General features: G+C 37.6%; 1 protein-coding gene across 1 annotated transcript; it reads right to left on the bottom strand.

Moving 5' to 3' along the window:
- Positions 1-4286: 4286 nt before the first annotated feature.
- CREG2 (cellular repressor of E1A stimulated genes 2) lies at positions 4287-15743 on the bottom strand. The gene is made up of 4 exons (XM_007430636.3): positions 15271-15743; positions 9852-10021; positions 5284-5397; positions 4287-4434 (listed from the first exon to the last, which is right to left on the bottom strand). Exons 1-4 carry the CDS (start codon positions 15730-15732, stop codon positions 4287-4289), a joined length of 894 nt encoding a protein of 297 aa, XP_007430698.2. The 5' UTR covers positions 15733-15743.
- Between the last annotated feature and the right edge of the window lie 1375 nt (positions 15744-17118).

Raw genomic sequence — 17118 nt, 5'->3', positions numbered from 1 at the left:
GACTTCATCCTACTCTTGTCCCGTTAAAAGTTTGTAGGTCGGCCCCCTTGATTTAAAAGGAAACAAGTATAAATGATTACATATGTAAAGAAATTAAATATCACATGTATGTTGAAGGCTGCATGACTTTTTTCTTTTGTTTTTAAGAAAAAAAGACATTCTTAGTTCTGTATTGGGATATTAAGACTATACTCTTGAATTTATTGTTGGTTTTCCTGTTTTTACGTATATGTCCTGCTTCTGGCACTTAATCTTCTCAACCATTTTATTTTTCAAGGATCCTGAGTTGTGATTACGATTCTCAGATTTCCAAACCGATGTGGTTACAGTACTGCTGGAAACAAGCTGGTTAGACTGAAAGATAAATGGCTGGGTTCATACATTACACCAGGCAGTAATGCCATTTATTAATAAAATATTTGCAATTTCCATTAATACTTTATTAACATTTCATTTTATTAACATTTAATGTTTGATAAGTGTGTTACAATTATGTCATTCATAAGTGCAAATTGCAATGGACAAGTGGGGCAAAATAAGGAAAACATCGTTTTTATCCGGTTGAGGAAAATATTTTAGAAACACAACATTCTTTGGTTAAATAGCAGTAGATAAAAACAATGCTTAGTTCTTACACAAGCACTATATTGCTCGCTATGCAACTGTACACAGTTCAGATTATATTTTTAAATAATTTTACACCAAAGGTACAGTAGATCTAAAATATGGTAATTAATTACTATGAGACTGTTTTGCTAGAAAGAGGACTTAATGCCTGCTAGTCTTTTGAAATATTAATATCACAAATATATAACTACATTAAAATACTGTCCATGTCAAATATTAAGGCTCAAATTCTGATCCTGAATACCCCTTTTGATGGTTGAAGACATGATTTTACTTTGCCAGTCAAAATCAACAAGCTTAAGATCTCCATAGGAAATTTTACACGTTTCACCTTCTGGTAACGGCATCACCTAACCGCAACTAGGGAAATGTTTAGCTGAAGAAAACCTCACTGAGGAATTTAGCAGATGCTCATCCTGTATTATAACAGAGACTATAAGGAAAAAAATAGGAACCATTTTGAGATGGAAAGCTGTACAGTATGAGGATGGAAGAATCTTTCCATTTTACGTGGGGAAAGGCCTCAATCCAACACTGATCCTAAAAGAATGTCTCAGAGTCATATGCGGACCACTAGCAGCCCTTTTATGTTCCCTAAAGTTTGTAAAGTAGAAAGACCCAAACTTTAAGCCTTATTTTTGCATATGGGAGGGTGAGGAAGCAAACTTTACACTTTACAGATGCTTAAGGCACCTATTTCTCTTCAAAACTATTAAAATCCCTCCCACAATGGTTCCTGGCACTACCCACTTTGGCCCTCAACATGCTACACAAATCCTGTGTTGCCCACATGCCAATGGCAGTTATGTACCCCTAACAGGTATTGAGGCCACACGTGCTGCTTATATCTTTGTATCATGAAAGCATGTTTGTGTGATGTATCAGGCCATGTCTACAAAATATGAACCTAGAATAATTAGTTCACATTAAGGTTGGCGCATAAAAATAATACTTTGCTATTTACAGTAATTGTACCATTGTAGTACCATACAACTGTACTAAAATATGTTGTACAATATGTAAAATAATTGACAAACTCAATCTTCTATGCCATGTTAAAAGCTTTATGCTGCTCTTCCGAAAGAAGCATTCTCACTTGTTGAAAATGTGCCAATTTTTTTATTGTAAATCACTTATTTTATGCATGATCGTGCTAGATCTTTTCTGAACACATTCTGATGTTTGATGTGATGGATCTAAATGGAATTCTTACAGGGCAACATGATGATGTTCTTTGTTCATCCCTCTAAAAATACATGATGCCACACAGAAGCCACAAAAATGCATCACTTTCAACATACAATACTAGTGAACCACAATCAAACCAACCTATGTCATTCTGTCTTACTATGAACAGCAAATGCATGCACATTATAATATTTTACTCTTATTCATAAATAAGAATAAAATCTAATGATCTGCTTGCCATATGGTGTCTTATATGATGATTAATCATTCCAATACAGGAGTGCCATCTGAAATTTACTGTGGGAGTAAAGAATTTACAAGTTTCAACTAACCTTCTCTTGGATATATGCAAAATTAAATGGTGAAAAATATAATTTAGAGTATTTCTAGATATAATAACACATTATTGTTGTCAGTTCTGTTCATCATGAATATAACAATGTAATAGTATAAAAAGGGGATATAAATATAATAAATCATATTATTGGGAGGTGAGAGAAAAACATACGTACTTGATACCTATCCCACATATTATTTGATGCAGGGATTATAAATGTTATGACAGGTTTGTTTACATTTAAAAAAAATGTCTAATCTATTCTTCCTTATTAATTGGTCCCAAAATAAAACTGATTATCCCTTAACTTTCTAAAATGGTTTTTTTTTTTTTTTTTGGCATTTTAAAATATCAGCACAAAAAGTAGGAATGCCTTAACATGGACTAGTAATAACTTTAACTTGGTTGCATTGCACATAATGCCACATTTAATATTATCGGAGTCTGAGGCTCACCTGGCCTCATATCTCTTCTCTATTCTTGTCTTGGGGAATTCAATCACAAAGCTTATGCTTCTGTTCTTAATTAACTATAGTTTCTCATTGTGTCCAAACTAGAGGAGGATTATACTCCCCCTGAGAGACTAGATTTGTAGTGTGGGAGTACTTGCTCAGTTTTAGCTGTCGTTAAATTTGTAGGGATTTGATCCCCTATAGCGAGGAGTGCTTTTACACAGTGCATACCTGTTATGCCATCCATAACAATTCATGGGCCGCTACGATTGGAGATGATTATCTGTGCCTTGATTATGTTCCATCTCAACTACTACAGTGAACAATAGTGGGCAATTCTTGAAAAGCAGAACTGTAAATTAGAAGTAGAATTAGGACTGCACTGATACAAATGCTAGGATGCTAACTGTTCAAGATACCAGAATCACACAATGCCTATAGTAAAAGACCTATATTGATTGCCAGTGCTTTAAAGTGTTGGTATTGACCTTTAAATCCTAAACAGCTGAGGGCCCTTCTCTCTAACGGAACACTTGTCCTGTTATGGCCATGTCTACTTAATAAGGCCAGCAGGAGAGGCTCTCTTGAAGATGTTCCACTGGCTTATCTTTCTAGCATGTGAGAAATGGCCTTTTGTTTATTTCCAGGCCCTCAGGAGTTCTGCTTGGCTCCTACTCTCAACATTTATATTTGTAATGATACATATTTTATCAAGCACTTAATTGATTATAGCTTAAATTTTAGTGTTGGTTTTAAATTGTTTATCAATTAACTAACTCTTTATCATTTTTAACTTTTCTTGGTCACCTTGAGAACTCATCAATGTAGAACGGAGGGATATCAATCAATCAATTAAATAAATAAATAAAATAAACTATTGTTTAAAGTTCACTTGTTTCAATAATTATTGTTAATACTCTCCATAGTTGTTCAGACTGAAAAAATAGCAAAAATATAATCTGTTGAAAATGAAGTAAAAACTTCAGATCTCTTCTTCCTGAGGACAGGAAGTTCGGAGGACAAGTAGGGACACATGCATTTGCTTAAGATTTATGTACAGAACCATCACTGCCAACTCCACTCTTACTATGTTGTATGTTGGTCTGCAATAGTGAGCGGAGGAGTAAGTGAAGTAAATTATCTACTCATTTCTGGAAAGTTAAATATCTCAGCTTTTCTCTAGTTTTTCATAAACTGTGTTAGCCACAAAGCTATTTCTAAATCATTCATTTAAAAGACAAATCTGTACCTAAGGAAAAATTAAATCTGTAATGTTAATTTAATTAAAATGCTACACATAATGAAAAATGTTATTAGAAGTTTTGATTAACAGCAGTTAGGGCATTAATAATCATTATACCACTCATTTCATCTTGGTTTGCAATTTCTGTCCAGTTTTATAATTTATTATTACAATACATCCTGTGGGATTCATATTTATAAAAACCCAAAAGTATTCAAAATATCTTAAGTAATAACTTAGTACGACCTGTCTCCAGACTGTTTAAGATCAGTAGCTTTCTTTCTGATGTTCATAAATTATTCTGCTCCAGTTAAGATGGAGCCACATTCAAAACTTTGCACAAAAATATTGTTAAATAAATACCTGATGACATAGTATATAAAACACTTTGTTTTGAATTAAATATGAAAATGCTGAATTCTCATACTTAAAAATTCAATTAAGGTTTACTAGGAACTGCTCTGAAATATTCCTCCAATGTAATGGTTGTAATTCCTCCATACCAGTTCTGTAGCCATATATGTTCAATGTTCATTTTCATAAAGAACCATTCATAATTGCGAGGCCATTTTCTCATTATGGGGTGCCTGAAACAACAACCAAACAGCTAGAAATGATTAGCTTATATTATTTTATAGACTTGTCTATGACAACATTAGTATTTTTAACATCAGCAGTTAATTATTATATTTAGGAAATACAGCAGTGAACATTTAAACAGTGATTGTTTACACTGCAAGATTTACTGAATGTTATTGGGTAATCATTGCACTATGCCTCTTGAAAAGTGATCCTTTTCGCTTTTCATTTTTCATTTTATTCAATTATATATCCATACATTATGTCATTGCTTGGAAAGAATGGAGGGAAAGAACTCCCTCCATTCAACAATTATTCTACTTCTATTATAATATGGGATTCATGCAAAGAGAAGCTCAGAATAAACAGAGAAATAATACATGCCTCACGAGTCAAGGAAACTCAATGTTCAGACAGTTTAATTTGTGATCATCTTAAAACTATCTGAGCTATCCCAGAGTAAGAAAAACTCATTTAATTTGGTCAGCTGCTTTGCTGCCTATTATTCCTTCATGCTAAACTGTGATATTACTCAGTTACAGTGATACCACTGTATTAGTGGTATTAAGTGTTTGACCAAAGGAATTTAAAAGATTTAGAATAAATATTTTAATTTTAAATTTTAAACATTCTCTTCTATTGGAATTTAAAAGAGCTTAACTAAAAGAGTGGGTGGAAGGAACCTTTGCTTTCAGTTACAATCTGATTAGTAAGTAATTTCTTCCAAAGGCTTTTTGGTATTCAGAAAGGCAGTGCATACATTTCCCTATACTCCCAAATACTTGACAGTATTTTACATCATCTTCCCCTCTCCCCACCAGACACACTTCAGAGGGTAACAGTAGATTCATACAGACCTAGAAAAGAGAGCTTGCTTGACAGACTCCAGCTCTTCTGGAGGCACTCTAACCATCTCTCCAGTAAAAATTAGCCTGGTACACCTTGGGTCATCGGGATCAACAATTGTTTTCCTATAAGCACAGGGACGTGTAATAATTAATATACAAATAGATCCAAAACAGAATCATTATTTAGTAATGTTCTTTCCATAAGAAAGACCCATGTGCTCACAACTGCATTTATTTGCTTCTTTCTAGGAGCTCACTTCTAATCTAGAAAAAAACAATATCTAATATAAATATTTTACACTCAAATTCTGTATCAAATTAGGAGTTGTTTCTGCCCAAGCCTATGTAACACCAACATTGATGTATGGAGATAGATTCAAAGGAACAGCTCAAGCTCAGTTTTATTTTTCAAGTATGGGGGGATCAAGTATTGTTTGTTTGTTTCAGAGTCCTTTGGTGATTCCCGATGCAATGAGACACTATCTCAGCATCTGACTGAAGGCACTTCCAGGCAGAATTTTGGTGCTGCTCCCAATGTTTTACTTTTGGTTCAGCTGTGGCTCAAAATGAACTGGAAATTTTCCAGGATTTATTAAAAAAAAATTTTTTTTGAGATGTTATTGCTTGCTTGCAGGCAGTTTCCCCTTGACAGAAACTTTTACCTTGCCCATGAATACAAAATCCAGATGGTCTAGAGAACTTCACAGTGAAGCACTGCCTTGTATAACTAGGTAAGAGATATATGCAAATCATATGTTCTGCAGGGGTGGAGTGAAAAAGGAAGCTGTGTTTGTAGAGTTTGCTTAAGTTTCTTAAGCAAGCAAAAGAAATATGTGCTTTGTCATATGCTCCACTTCTGCTTTGCATTCAGTTTCTCAGGCAGGTTGCTTGTATTGTTGCCACCAATTTACTTGTTTTGTGAAATGGTAAGGGCTGAGGAATACACAGGTAAGGAAGGGAAAAGAGAAGAACGTAGTTTTGAACAAAGGAGTTATTGTAATAATTTTTCTAATGTGTTTATCATGCAGTGTGGTTCGGTTCAATAAAAATGTCATGAACTGACACCGTATAACGTTATACATGATCAAATTAATAGAAATAAACTAATATAAATTAACGGACTATTTTATGTTGATATTGGAAAATATTTTTCTTAATTGTAAGCACAATATATTTAGTACTCTCAAAAAATTATATAAACAGATTATAGATTATGAGGACACAAAGTCTTATGCAATTCTAAGTGAAGCGTATGCTGGTACTTTTTGTATCCCACCTACTCCTTTCTGTTCTTTCACTCAACAGAAATTCCCAGTTTCAAATGGCTCAGAGACTAGCAATCTCCTTATTAAAATATAGTCTCCGTAACAATGCTGCCAGCATCACATCTACTGGAGTGACCCTTTTATCTGCTCTGTATCTGATTATTCACAGTTGTCAGGAAAAAAGGATTATACCGATGTGCTACAGCAATCAAGAGTATAGCTTATCCATCAAGTTGTTTCATGATAAGCTTAACCTGGTTTACAGTCTTTTAAAAAAAGTAATATTTCTCAGCCAACAAATCACTGAGAATCTCTCAATTGCAGCAGATAAAAATCTAATACATGTAAATACAGAAACAAACACAAACTCAGCTCTGGGGACTTGAATTTTGAGCACAAGCTTCTTAATACATTATGAAGACTAATAGGGCTTTATTTTGCAGAAGCCACAGCAGCTCAATTTAAATATTTCTACCAAGTAGATACTAGATATTGATGCCTAGGATTAAACAAGACAAGCAGAATTATGGATATTGACAAGTTAAAGATTGGTAGTCTCACAATGAAAGAGTAAAATATGATGATGTTGTCTTTTAGTAAATAATTTGGCTACGAAAAGAAAGGGGAACAGATATCAAACAATTTTATAGGATCAGAGACATCTGACAGCAATGTCCATCACCTCACAATAATAAAACAAGTTTAAGAAAATTCCCTCCCCAAAGAGATTCTAAATTGTCCTGAAAATGAGATATAAAATTAAAGCATCTTTTAACTTAATTAATTGACTTAATATTAAGAGTCTGGCCCAGCAGCAACTTGTAACTCATGGTTCTAATGTATAGATGCCAATTTGGTCATTTGTCTGGAAGAGAACTTGAATTTATTATTTTTCTAATCGTGATCACTAGTTTCAAAGGTGGTCATGATTATCTCTTTGTGCTCTGTATCATTATTGTTTTTAGATAGGGCAATACAATACAGGAAAACTACCTGCCCTCGCCCTTTTTGTTGTTGCTAAGTAGCCAGCTACCTGAATAAATATATAAGTAACAATACACCTTTCAGAGAGGATGGCTTCAAGCAGAAAAGTAGCGAGAAGGGTAATGCTTAATTGTCATCTTCATTGGTTATTGTATCACTTGATATCTTATCTGATTTGTTTTTCACATCCCTGCCTTCAGGTTCTAGATATGCATCTATTGTAGGAAAGTTGCGATTCGATCTTGGTAAGAGAAAAGCAACTTAAGATGGTCATATGGAATAGAAAACTTGTTGGTGGAGAAAGGGCTGAGCATCTCCCTGCTGACTATTTACGGTCACATATTCTTGAAACTGTTTTTCCCCCCAAGAAACAGCTGTAGGCCCCAGGTTGATTCAACTCCTGGTGATTGCATCTAGGCAGACCTTTTTGGTGGTTTTATAGAAGTGGTTTGCCACTGCCTTCTTCCAGGAAATGTTTCTGACTTCTCAGTCTTGCTTTCAGCCCTGGAATTCCCACGTGCTCCCTCATCCAACTACTAACCAGGTCTGATACTGCTTAGTTTCCTAGATAAGTTAGGTGCTGCTCCCTGCCGAGGTGAATATGTTATGGAATTGCAAAACGTTTTTGTATTACATTCCCCCCTCTCCCCCCCCCCAAATCAAGATGCACAGTATCTAAGCTAAGGTTTTGTTAAGATAGAAATCTTATAGGCCTTTTCTGTCCCTTAGAGTACAAATACAATAAAATTAAACAGCTCAGCATTATGTCATAACCCCAAACACCAGCCACATGAGATGACAACCTCACTCTGCCAAATTGTTCTTCCAGCTTTGTTAACTCTCTGTACTATTATATTAGATTTGGAACTCTGCATCACTAGTACGACAGGTCAGTGTGAGGCAGTATTTTGAATTTCAAGCTCAGCAACAATCAGCTGTTTAAATGGGTCAAAATGGGGTCCATTGGCCTATAAAGCCAGAAGTCAACATTTTGCTTGGATCAAGGTTCTTGAACCCTGCTGGGTGGGCTGCCTGCCTGTTTGTCTGAATAGGACTGCTTAGAATTTGCTATAGCTCCATATCAGAAACTCAGGAAAAAGTATACATGTTCTTCATTTAAAAAGGCAACTTCGTACTTGCCAAATATATAGTTTTCTGCATTAATAAATATTCAAGAGTTTGTGAAACTGAGTAATTGAATAAGTGAACTGCAGCTGCTCATGTAACAAAGTTTATTTCTAACATGACTGAACTGGGAAAAACTTATATTGCCATTTGCTTCTGTTTTGGAAAATATAGCTGCTGAGTTGGCTCTCCTAGATATATAACTAAACTGGATTTTCTGATCTAGTTTCTTCCATATCTTTGGATTCAGTTTTGGAGTTGATGGAGTTCTAGAACAACCACTACAGAAATGGAGATGTTGTTTTTGAGTGGCTGTATAACAATAGTGGAGTGTTCAACTTCTAAAAGAAGTCTACTTTTAAAAAGATTAATAAGATAACATAGCTTGGTTATACACCCTTTCCTCATTTAGCGACTGCAGTCCATTCCTTAAATCAGAAACAAAATGGTTGCTAAGCAAAATGGTTGCTAAGTGAACACGTGACTGAGAAAGAGAGAGCGAGGGATTGCTGGTTGCTGCTGTTTCATTCAGATAAAGTTATTGGGTACAGTGTCTTATGCCAGACCCACTTTTTTTCCTTTTTGCCCCCTTTCAGGGTGGATAGATTGCTTAAACAAGCTCTCTCTTCCTGAGCTGCTTATGTGGGTGGCGCAAGACTTCCCTAAAAAATGCTAACTGTAAGTTAACAAGTCCAGCTGTGTGACTTTAATCTGTTGATTAGAACTGGGGGCTCTGGCGCTGCTGCCTGAAACCCACCAGACCTTAATCAGTTTCACACTGAAGGCTTTTGTTGTCAGGTGCATGGAATTTGGTTGTAAATGCTGTAAATGCATGCATTGGTCAGAAAGCGATTTTTTAAAAATTAATATTATTACCATCGTAGTATTATGTACCATCGTACAGTCGCTAAACAAGGTAGCCGCTAAACAAGGAGTAGCTGTACAAGTTATGGATATCGTTTGAGATGCCACAGAAATGATCCAAGAGATGGCCTTGACATCCACACTTATTCTAGACATGGAATCACCCTTTCTCAGCTATATATAACTTATTGTAGACTGAATGCTGAAAGAGGATTATGCAGGCATCTCTCAAAACAAATGAGAAATAACAACACATTTATTATGCTGCAACTGCAATGATTCTAAAAGTTGTTGAAGGTTTGAAAAGTGTCGTTATAAAAGTTTCCAAAACCATTGTACCTGCAGAAATCTCCTTCTGCCTCAGGCAATGTCAATGAAGCAATTGAATTTTTCATCAGGTCAGCGACAGTGTTATCCTTTGGAGTCATGTAAAAGTAAGGAATTCCAGTGCTGTTGTCTGTGGGGCCATCGCTGATAGATAAGCAATTCCCAAATGGTGTCCCTTGGATCTGAAAAATTCCAAATAATTAGCCCTTATAAAGCATTTTTTGTGCAAATATTCCTGAAGTAAGTTTAAAATCCAGATATAGGTATTACTTACTTTGAACTCTATTGGATATCAGAAGTGATTTGCAATTTCTTACATTTAATCTGAAACACTGAGAAAGGAAATAGAAATGGATCTGTTTAAGAGAAAGGGAGTTATATCCTCTCTCTCACATAGGTTTTTATTTTTATTTTCGTTTTCAGTGTTTCAGATTAAATTTAGTATTTTTATCATACACCATTTAACAAAAAGGAATATTTGTGGTGCAGAAATAAAAACACCCTTCATAAAATATGTTACTGCATGCATTTCTAGTATTCATGATAATTTTATAAAGTCTTATATTGTTTTGGGAGTAATAATTCTGTGCAGAGAGCTAAATATTTCTAACAGAATTCTGAGCAGCCTATGGAAAATGCATTTTTGTTTATTTACAAAAGCCATCCATTTTTGTTTATGAGAATTATACCCCATCAATTCACTGCAAGTTGAATAAAGCAGACATGGCACAAAAGTAATGAAAATCAAATGAAAATGTTTTAAACAATAATACAGTCAACCACAGGTCCAAATGCCTTATGCGTGTCATATATAAAGAGCCACTTCTAACAAGCTGTGAAGGTGATACTTTACCTTGATCATTATTCGAAGTATGAATGGCAAAACCTTTAATGCAAGAAAGATTTTTTAAAAATGTAACTTTGGAAGATGAAAAGTTCCCCTGAATTGAGCTTGATTCTTGGTGTGTATGTTTTTTTGTGGGGGGGGGGGGTAACAATAGAGTAGCGGATTGCTATTATCTCTTTCTACAATAGCTTTTGGACTTTCCAGATTAGCCTTCATCCCTGAGACATCTTAGTGATCTACCATCCGAATATTAATTACTATAGATACAGCCTTGCTTCACCTTCTGAATTAGCCATCTGCTGTGACTGCGACTTTATACGTGCTAGAAAGAAAATCAATCGAATTAGAATTTATTTTGGCATGGACAATGTATAAAGTCATGCTGTAAGAATATTAAAGTCAGCTATAATATCCTCCAAGTCTGCAAGAATTTTAACAATATTATTATAAATAACAAATATTTTAATTAGGGTGGTGTAGCACTTCAGTTGGAGCTTTAAAATGTGCTTCAGAGTACCACCACATCATGTTAAAGCAGTGCACGGCCCTAATGGAAACTAATGAATTTAAAATTTGATGGCAGAGTCAATTGCTTATTAATTGTACAAACAAAAATGTTGACTTTAGTGGTGTCCAGTAGAAATCATAACTTTTCCTTCTCTCCTCTGAAGCATAATCCCCCATTTTTCTCCAGGCTGTATCCAGAAATGCTGCTACCCTTCTCTTACTTTCAAAGAGAGTTTGCTCTGCAGCAGAACAGACAGCACTTTTAAGGAACATGAGACTCGTTTGGGCCTGTGGAGTTAATTGGGAATTACGTTCTTTGGCTCTTGACCTATATGTTGTAAATGACAGACAGCTGGCATGTTCATAATACAGACGGGCAACACTCCTATTAAAAATATTGCAAAAACAGAAACAACAATTAAGACTTCATAATTCAAGCATGTAATTTATAGGGTTGAAATGGAATTACAGGCTTCCACTGTACAAAAGGAAGCATGTTATCAATTATTTTTGTTAGCAAGCAGCCCTTCCAATCCAACGTCTTCCAGACTACAATTCCTATCATTCAGAGCTAATATGCTACCCAGTAGTGAAGGCTGAAATTGCCTTGTTCTCATTATCTCTCTCTCTCACACACACACACACAAACACACACACAACGCACAGTGTGTGTTTCAACTGTGTTTCAACATAATATACACAACTGGTATTTAAATATTAAACTTAAACAAAACACAACCCCACTGAACTCATCTAATTAAGATAACACTGTGTATGCTTTCAGTTTTAATGGGGATATGAAAAGTGCCCTGTTGAAAAGGCGGAGGAATTTTAAACAGCTTTTAGCTGTGAGAATACGCAGCAGCGCCATCAAACAGAAGGAGAAAAAAAGAAGCAGCAACAAAGAGGTGGAAGATATTAACAGCTGTTAGGAAATGATATATATTTTCTTTTTATTCTCTCATGTATGTATATATGTATGTATGCACCAACTGTAATTCGTGTGAACTCCTTTTTTATGCGGCATATACCCACATAACAATTCATGAAAATGCAACTTATACAGTGGACTAGGGTATTTTTATTACCGTCTTAGACCCGAAGTCTAAGATAAACAATTTAAAACTTGGATTAATAAATAAAAATGTTCATAATAAACTGCAATTAAAAGCAAGAGCTTGAATATATGTAAATAAAAATAAAACTTTATACCTTGTTACAAATATATTTCATATATAATCTAGTACGATACATTAACTGTATGTTGAAACAAGTTGTGGGTTTTAAAATGTGCAAAATAATGAAGTCAACATAATTGTTCCTTAAATTGCTTTCTTTTCCAATCAACTGAGTAGCTGTGCATTAACTTAATTAGTGTTGTCTTCGACTAAAACATCCACACAGACCACAAATACATTAGAGCTTTTTATGTGACTTCTTCTTAGGCTTCCTCCGGGATTCTTGAGCAAAGAATGGAATTACTCAGCAGATTGCCTTTGTGGTTAATCTCACAAGCACAGTTTACGTACAGAAAAAAATGACGTAATACATTTTGCGTGGGGGGAAAAACTGCCTTAGAAAATGATCTGGAATCTTTAAATGGTGGAAAATATGAAACCACATTAATGGACTATAGTAGTTACACCAGATGCCTGGGCTTAGTCGGAAGACCTTTAAAACCCAACACTGGACTCTTTGATCTAAGGAATACCTTAATTTTGTCCAAAATTGCTTAGTTCAAAGGTAAGTGCCAGGGAACCTGCTTATTAGGGATCCCATTCAAGTAGGGCCTCAGCCCTCTTGATAGTTGTAAAGCAGGGCTAGAGAAACTGGTCTTCAATATATGTTTGAATTACAACTCCCAATAGCCTTAAGACCAAGAGTGAGGCATGCTGGAAGTTGTAGTTCAACATGAACAATATCTGAAGAGCTGAAGAGTCCCATCCCTACTTTAAAGAATGACTATCTAATCACTTTTATATTACTAGAGGTTAGTTGGGAACAAGAAAAATTAAACATTAATTTTCACATTATTTTTATATTTCTAAATGAAAAGATTATAAATATGCTTAAAGCAAAATTGCTGTTGAGTCAGGTGTGACTCCTGAGGACTTCGTGGGCACATCCATATAGTTTTAAGGCAATAATATGAAGGTGACCTGCCACTGCCTTCTTTGGAGATTTTTCAATTTCCCAATGTACCCTATTTCTGGGAGCCTCCAGAATTTCCTGGGAGCCTCCAGTCCAAATACGTGCTATGTCCAGCCCTGCTTAGCTTTTCATGACCAGCTACGGTGAGCTAATTAGTGACACCTGCTACAGATATCTGCATGGAAGTAGATTACAGGTTGTGGAATCTCTTAGGTCTCTGTAGCATGTCATACTTTAATTTCGTTAGATTTGCAATAACTTCATGTAATCTCTGACTTTCCTCTTAAGTTAAAATTTACCCAGGCTCTCTCATACTCAGCATTATTTTCTGTGAGTTAACTTATGAGGTGTATACTTTTTTATTTCATTATTAAAAATGGTAAAATATGTACTAGATGGCACAACTGGTAGATGACTTCACAATTGGCTGATGGACCACACCCAGAAAATAGTCATAAATGCCTCCACATCATCTTGCAGAATAGTACCAAATGGAGTGCTACAGGGCTCTGTGCCGTTCAACATTTTAATTAATGACCTGGATGAAGGAGTTGAGGGGACAATTATCGCCTCAACCCCTGATGCCCCAAAACTAGGAGGGTGGATAACAGTGGGGAAGGGAAGATTCAGAGTGATCTAGGTAGGCTTCATATTTGCTTAGGAAAGTCAGTATATGAAAATGCATCTATTTATTTAAAACTAGGATAAGATAAAGATCAGAATTATATGAATTTCAAAGTATGTCCTACATCTATGTAAAAATGGAGTGCATCTTTAAAACATGGAGTGCATCTTTAAAAAATTGGGAACTGAAATCACAATTGACTCTTCTTTCATAATAAACAGTAGAGGAAGCATCTTGAACATCATGAAGATGTGATATTTGATCTCAGAATTAAATGTATGACTTTTATTGAAATCCTATAGCCATATCATTGGGGGTTTTTTTAGATGTGTGACTTCTTGTCAAGTGTTGACTCCTAGTCAACAGCTGGATTAGTCCTGCAGCTTTCTTAGCAAGATTTCAGGAGTGGTTTGCCTAGGGTTGAGAGAAAGAGTGACTGGCCCAAGGTCACCCAGATGGCTTTACACCTAAGATGGGACTAGAACTCCTAGTCTCTGGGTCTCTAGCCTGGTGCCTTAACCATTACACCAAACTGAATCTCATTGTTGAAATAATTATGCATAAATGCTCTTCCAGAAAGTTCTTATATATCCCCACTCTCCAAATTATAAGAAGAATAAAGAGTAAAAACACATTCCATTATTGGAACAGCAATTCTTAAACATGTGCATTTTAACAATTTCAAAGCTGGCTTTTCTTTTCCCATTTACGGCAGTCAATTTGAAATCAGTACAGTACAGGCATCTCCCAGCACTATTGTTAGTGAACTGGAAATACCAGGGTCCTTTAAGTAATGGGGGACAGTACTTTTCAGTATTGGTGTTGCAGTAGTAAAATAAGGCTGCACCCCAAATCACTGGAATGAATGAATGAATGAATGAATGAATGAATGAAACCTTTGTGGAACTCTTAATAATTTGGTCCCATGTTTAAAGTCTTAAAAGGCAAAATACCAAATCTGAATTACTCTGGTATAATTAACGAAACTGGACCCATTCTTCCTCTAACTGATTGTTTGGGGGGGGGGGTGTTGAATCCACCGGGCAGGTGTTACTAAAGAGGCAAAATCACCCTCCTGCTTCTCAGGAGGAGGGAGCGAAGCCGCGTAAGCAATCTCATTCAAGCCACTACTTCACCGTGGATGTGTCCCCGAAGGAGCACAGCGCCGGACGGAGCCGAATGGCAGCAGCCTGAACAGCGGCGCGATCGGGCTCACGGAGCCAGGCTCGGAGGGAGGGAGGGAAGGCGGGCGGCCGCTTCCCGTCCCGAACGGCTAGCAGACAGACGGCTCGTGCTGGTACCTTTTCGCGGGCCGATATCGTGGCCAGGAAGCCCCAGCCGTGGCGACGCATCAGCAGCCGGGCCGTTCGGGCCGCTTGCTCCAGAGGAAGCGCCGGGCTGCCTGCTCCTTTGGCGCTCTCCCTCCGGTAAGAGAACATCCGCGCCGGCGAAGAGATCTGCTTCGGCCTCCCCGATCCCGGCCTGGCCCGCATGTCCTCCTCCTCCTCCTCTTTGTACACCGAGGCCGGGTAGCTTTGCTTCCAGATACTGGTCGTGTCTTCCAGGAGCGCGGGGAGAGCCTCTTCGTTGGAGGAGCTGTCCAGCTCTTCCTCCACCTCGCTGGGGACCGACCAGGAGACCGAGTTCACTATCACGTACCCGCAAGCCGGAGCCAGGACCAAGCTGCCCCAGAGGGCCCAGGGAAGCCAGGAGACGCGCGGGGCTCTTCCCCGCAGCTGAATCCCCGAGCAGCCCCCGGGCATTTTGAGCCGAGGCGCGGAGGCCACGCGCTGAGCTTGGCGATGGGGCGCCGGGACGCCCGCAGGTTTTGGCCGCGGGAGCGGCGCCCTCCTGCGGCCGGCAGCCCGCGGAGCAGCGAGCACGTCACGACGCCTGCTTCGGGTCCGCCTGCCCCCGCCGCCTTCTCCTCTCCTTCGCGTGATTTTATCCTTCCGTCAAGCAGCCTTGGGGCAGGATCAGTAATACCTTCCTTGCCGGATATTATCAGCGCATCAGCCCCCGATCGTTTACAAAAGCGATTTACCACGAAAAATAAATTTAAAAACCATATAAACGCACCTAATGCGTAGATTTTTTGAATCGGTTACGTGCAATCAAGGCGGTCTTACCAATCACATTGACTTTTTCCAAAATAGTATATAGAGTTGCAGCATATAAATAGTATCAGATTTTATCTAGACTCTCTCTTCTGTTTGGGGGGAAGCACAAAGAGTCCTTTATGTCAGGGTTTTGAAACTGAGGTGTACCTCCCTTGGGGAGATGCAGACTGAGTCCAGAAGAGGTGTGAAGAACCTTTTAGAAGTAGTCCTCGGTTAGCTACCATTTGTTCAGCAATTGTTCGAAGTTACGATGGCACTGGACAAGGAAACTTATGGCCGGTCCTCAAAGTTGCGGCCGTCGCAGCGTCCCCATGGTCATGTGATTGCAATTTGGGTGCTTGGCAACCAGCTCACAGTTATGATGAACGCAGCATCCCACAGTCACATGAACGCCATTTGCAACCTTTTCACCGGCTTCCTGCAACGAAGTCAATGGGGAAGGTGGCAGGGGGTTACAAATGGTGATCACATGATGTCATGCTTAATGACCACACAGGATTCGACTAATGATGGCAAGTGGGACTGCTGGAACTGCTGTCATAAGTCAGCATGGTCACATGACGTCGCACTTTGCGACTGCCTCACTTAGTAAGGATGTTCCTGGTCCTAATTAACATTGTTAACCAAGGACTACCTGTAGTTACATTGTTACACTAAATCCATCTTTCCCAAAGTTTCATTGTTCATTGGTTCATTGCTGCCCTACGTGTATAGGAAAAAAGAGAAACATCGCAGACTTTATATTAACAAAGCCAGGAATTAATTTTAGGTACTGACCAACAAAAGTCAGCTGAAGCCAAATTGTGCAGTATTATCCCATATGTCTGATATAGGATGATAAACAAACACTCTTATCCAATATGTCGCCCAAATGTAACTTGGTTTCTCTTGCAGGACCTCTACAAGAGTTCCTAATGGAGTAATGCATTCAAAATCATTTGAACTCTTGAGATGTCTTATGGCACATTAAAATAATACCCTGGGCATCTTTGGCAAGAGAAGACAAGCTGAAGAAAGGCCAGGGGATAA

The sequence above is a fragment of the Python bivittatus genome, unplaced genomic scaffold, assembly GCF_059951505.1.
Source record: "Python bivittatus isolate LINGU-HERP-01145 unplaced genomic scaffold, Pbiv_v1 ctg000060_np1212, whole genome shotgun sequence".
Lineage (NCBI taxonomy): Eukaryota > Metazoa > Chordata > Lepidosauria > Squamata > Pythonidae > Python > Python bivittatus.
The sequence above is the reverse complement of the archived record's forward strand: the minus strand, read 5'-3'. Positions and strand labels throughout refer to the sequence as shown.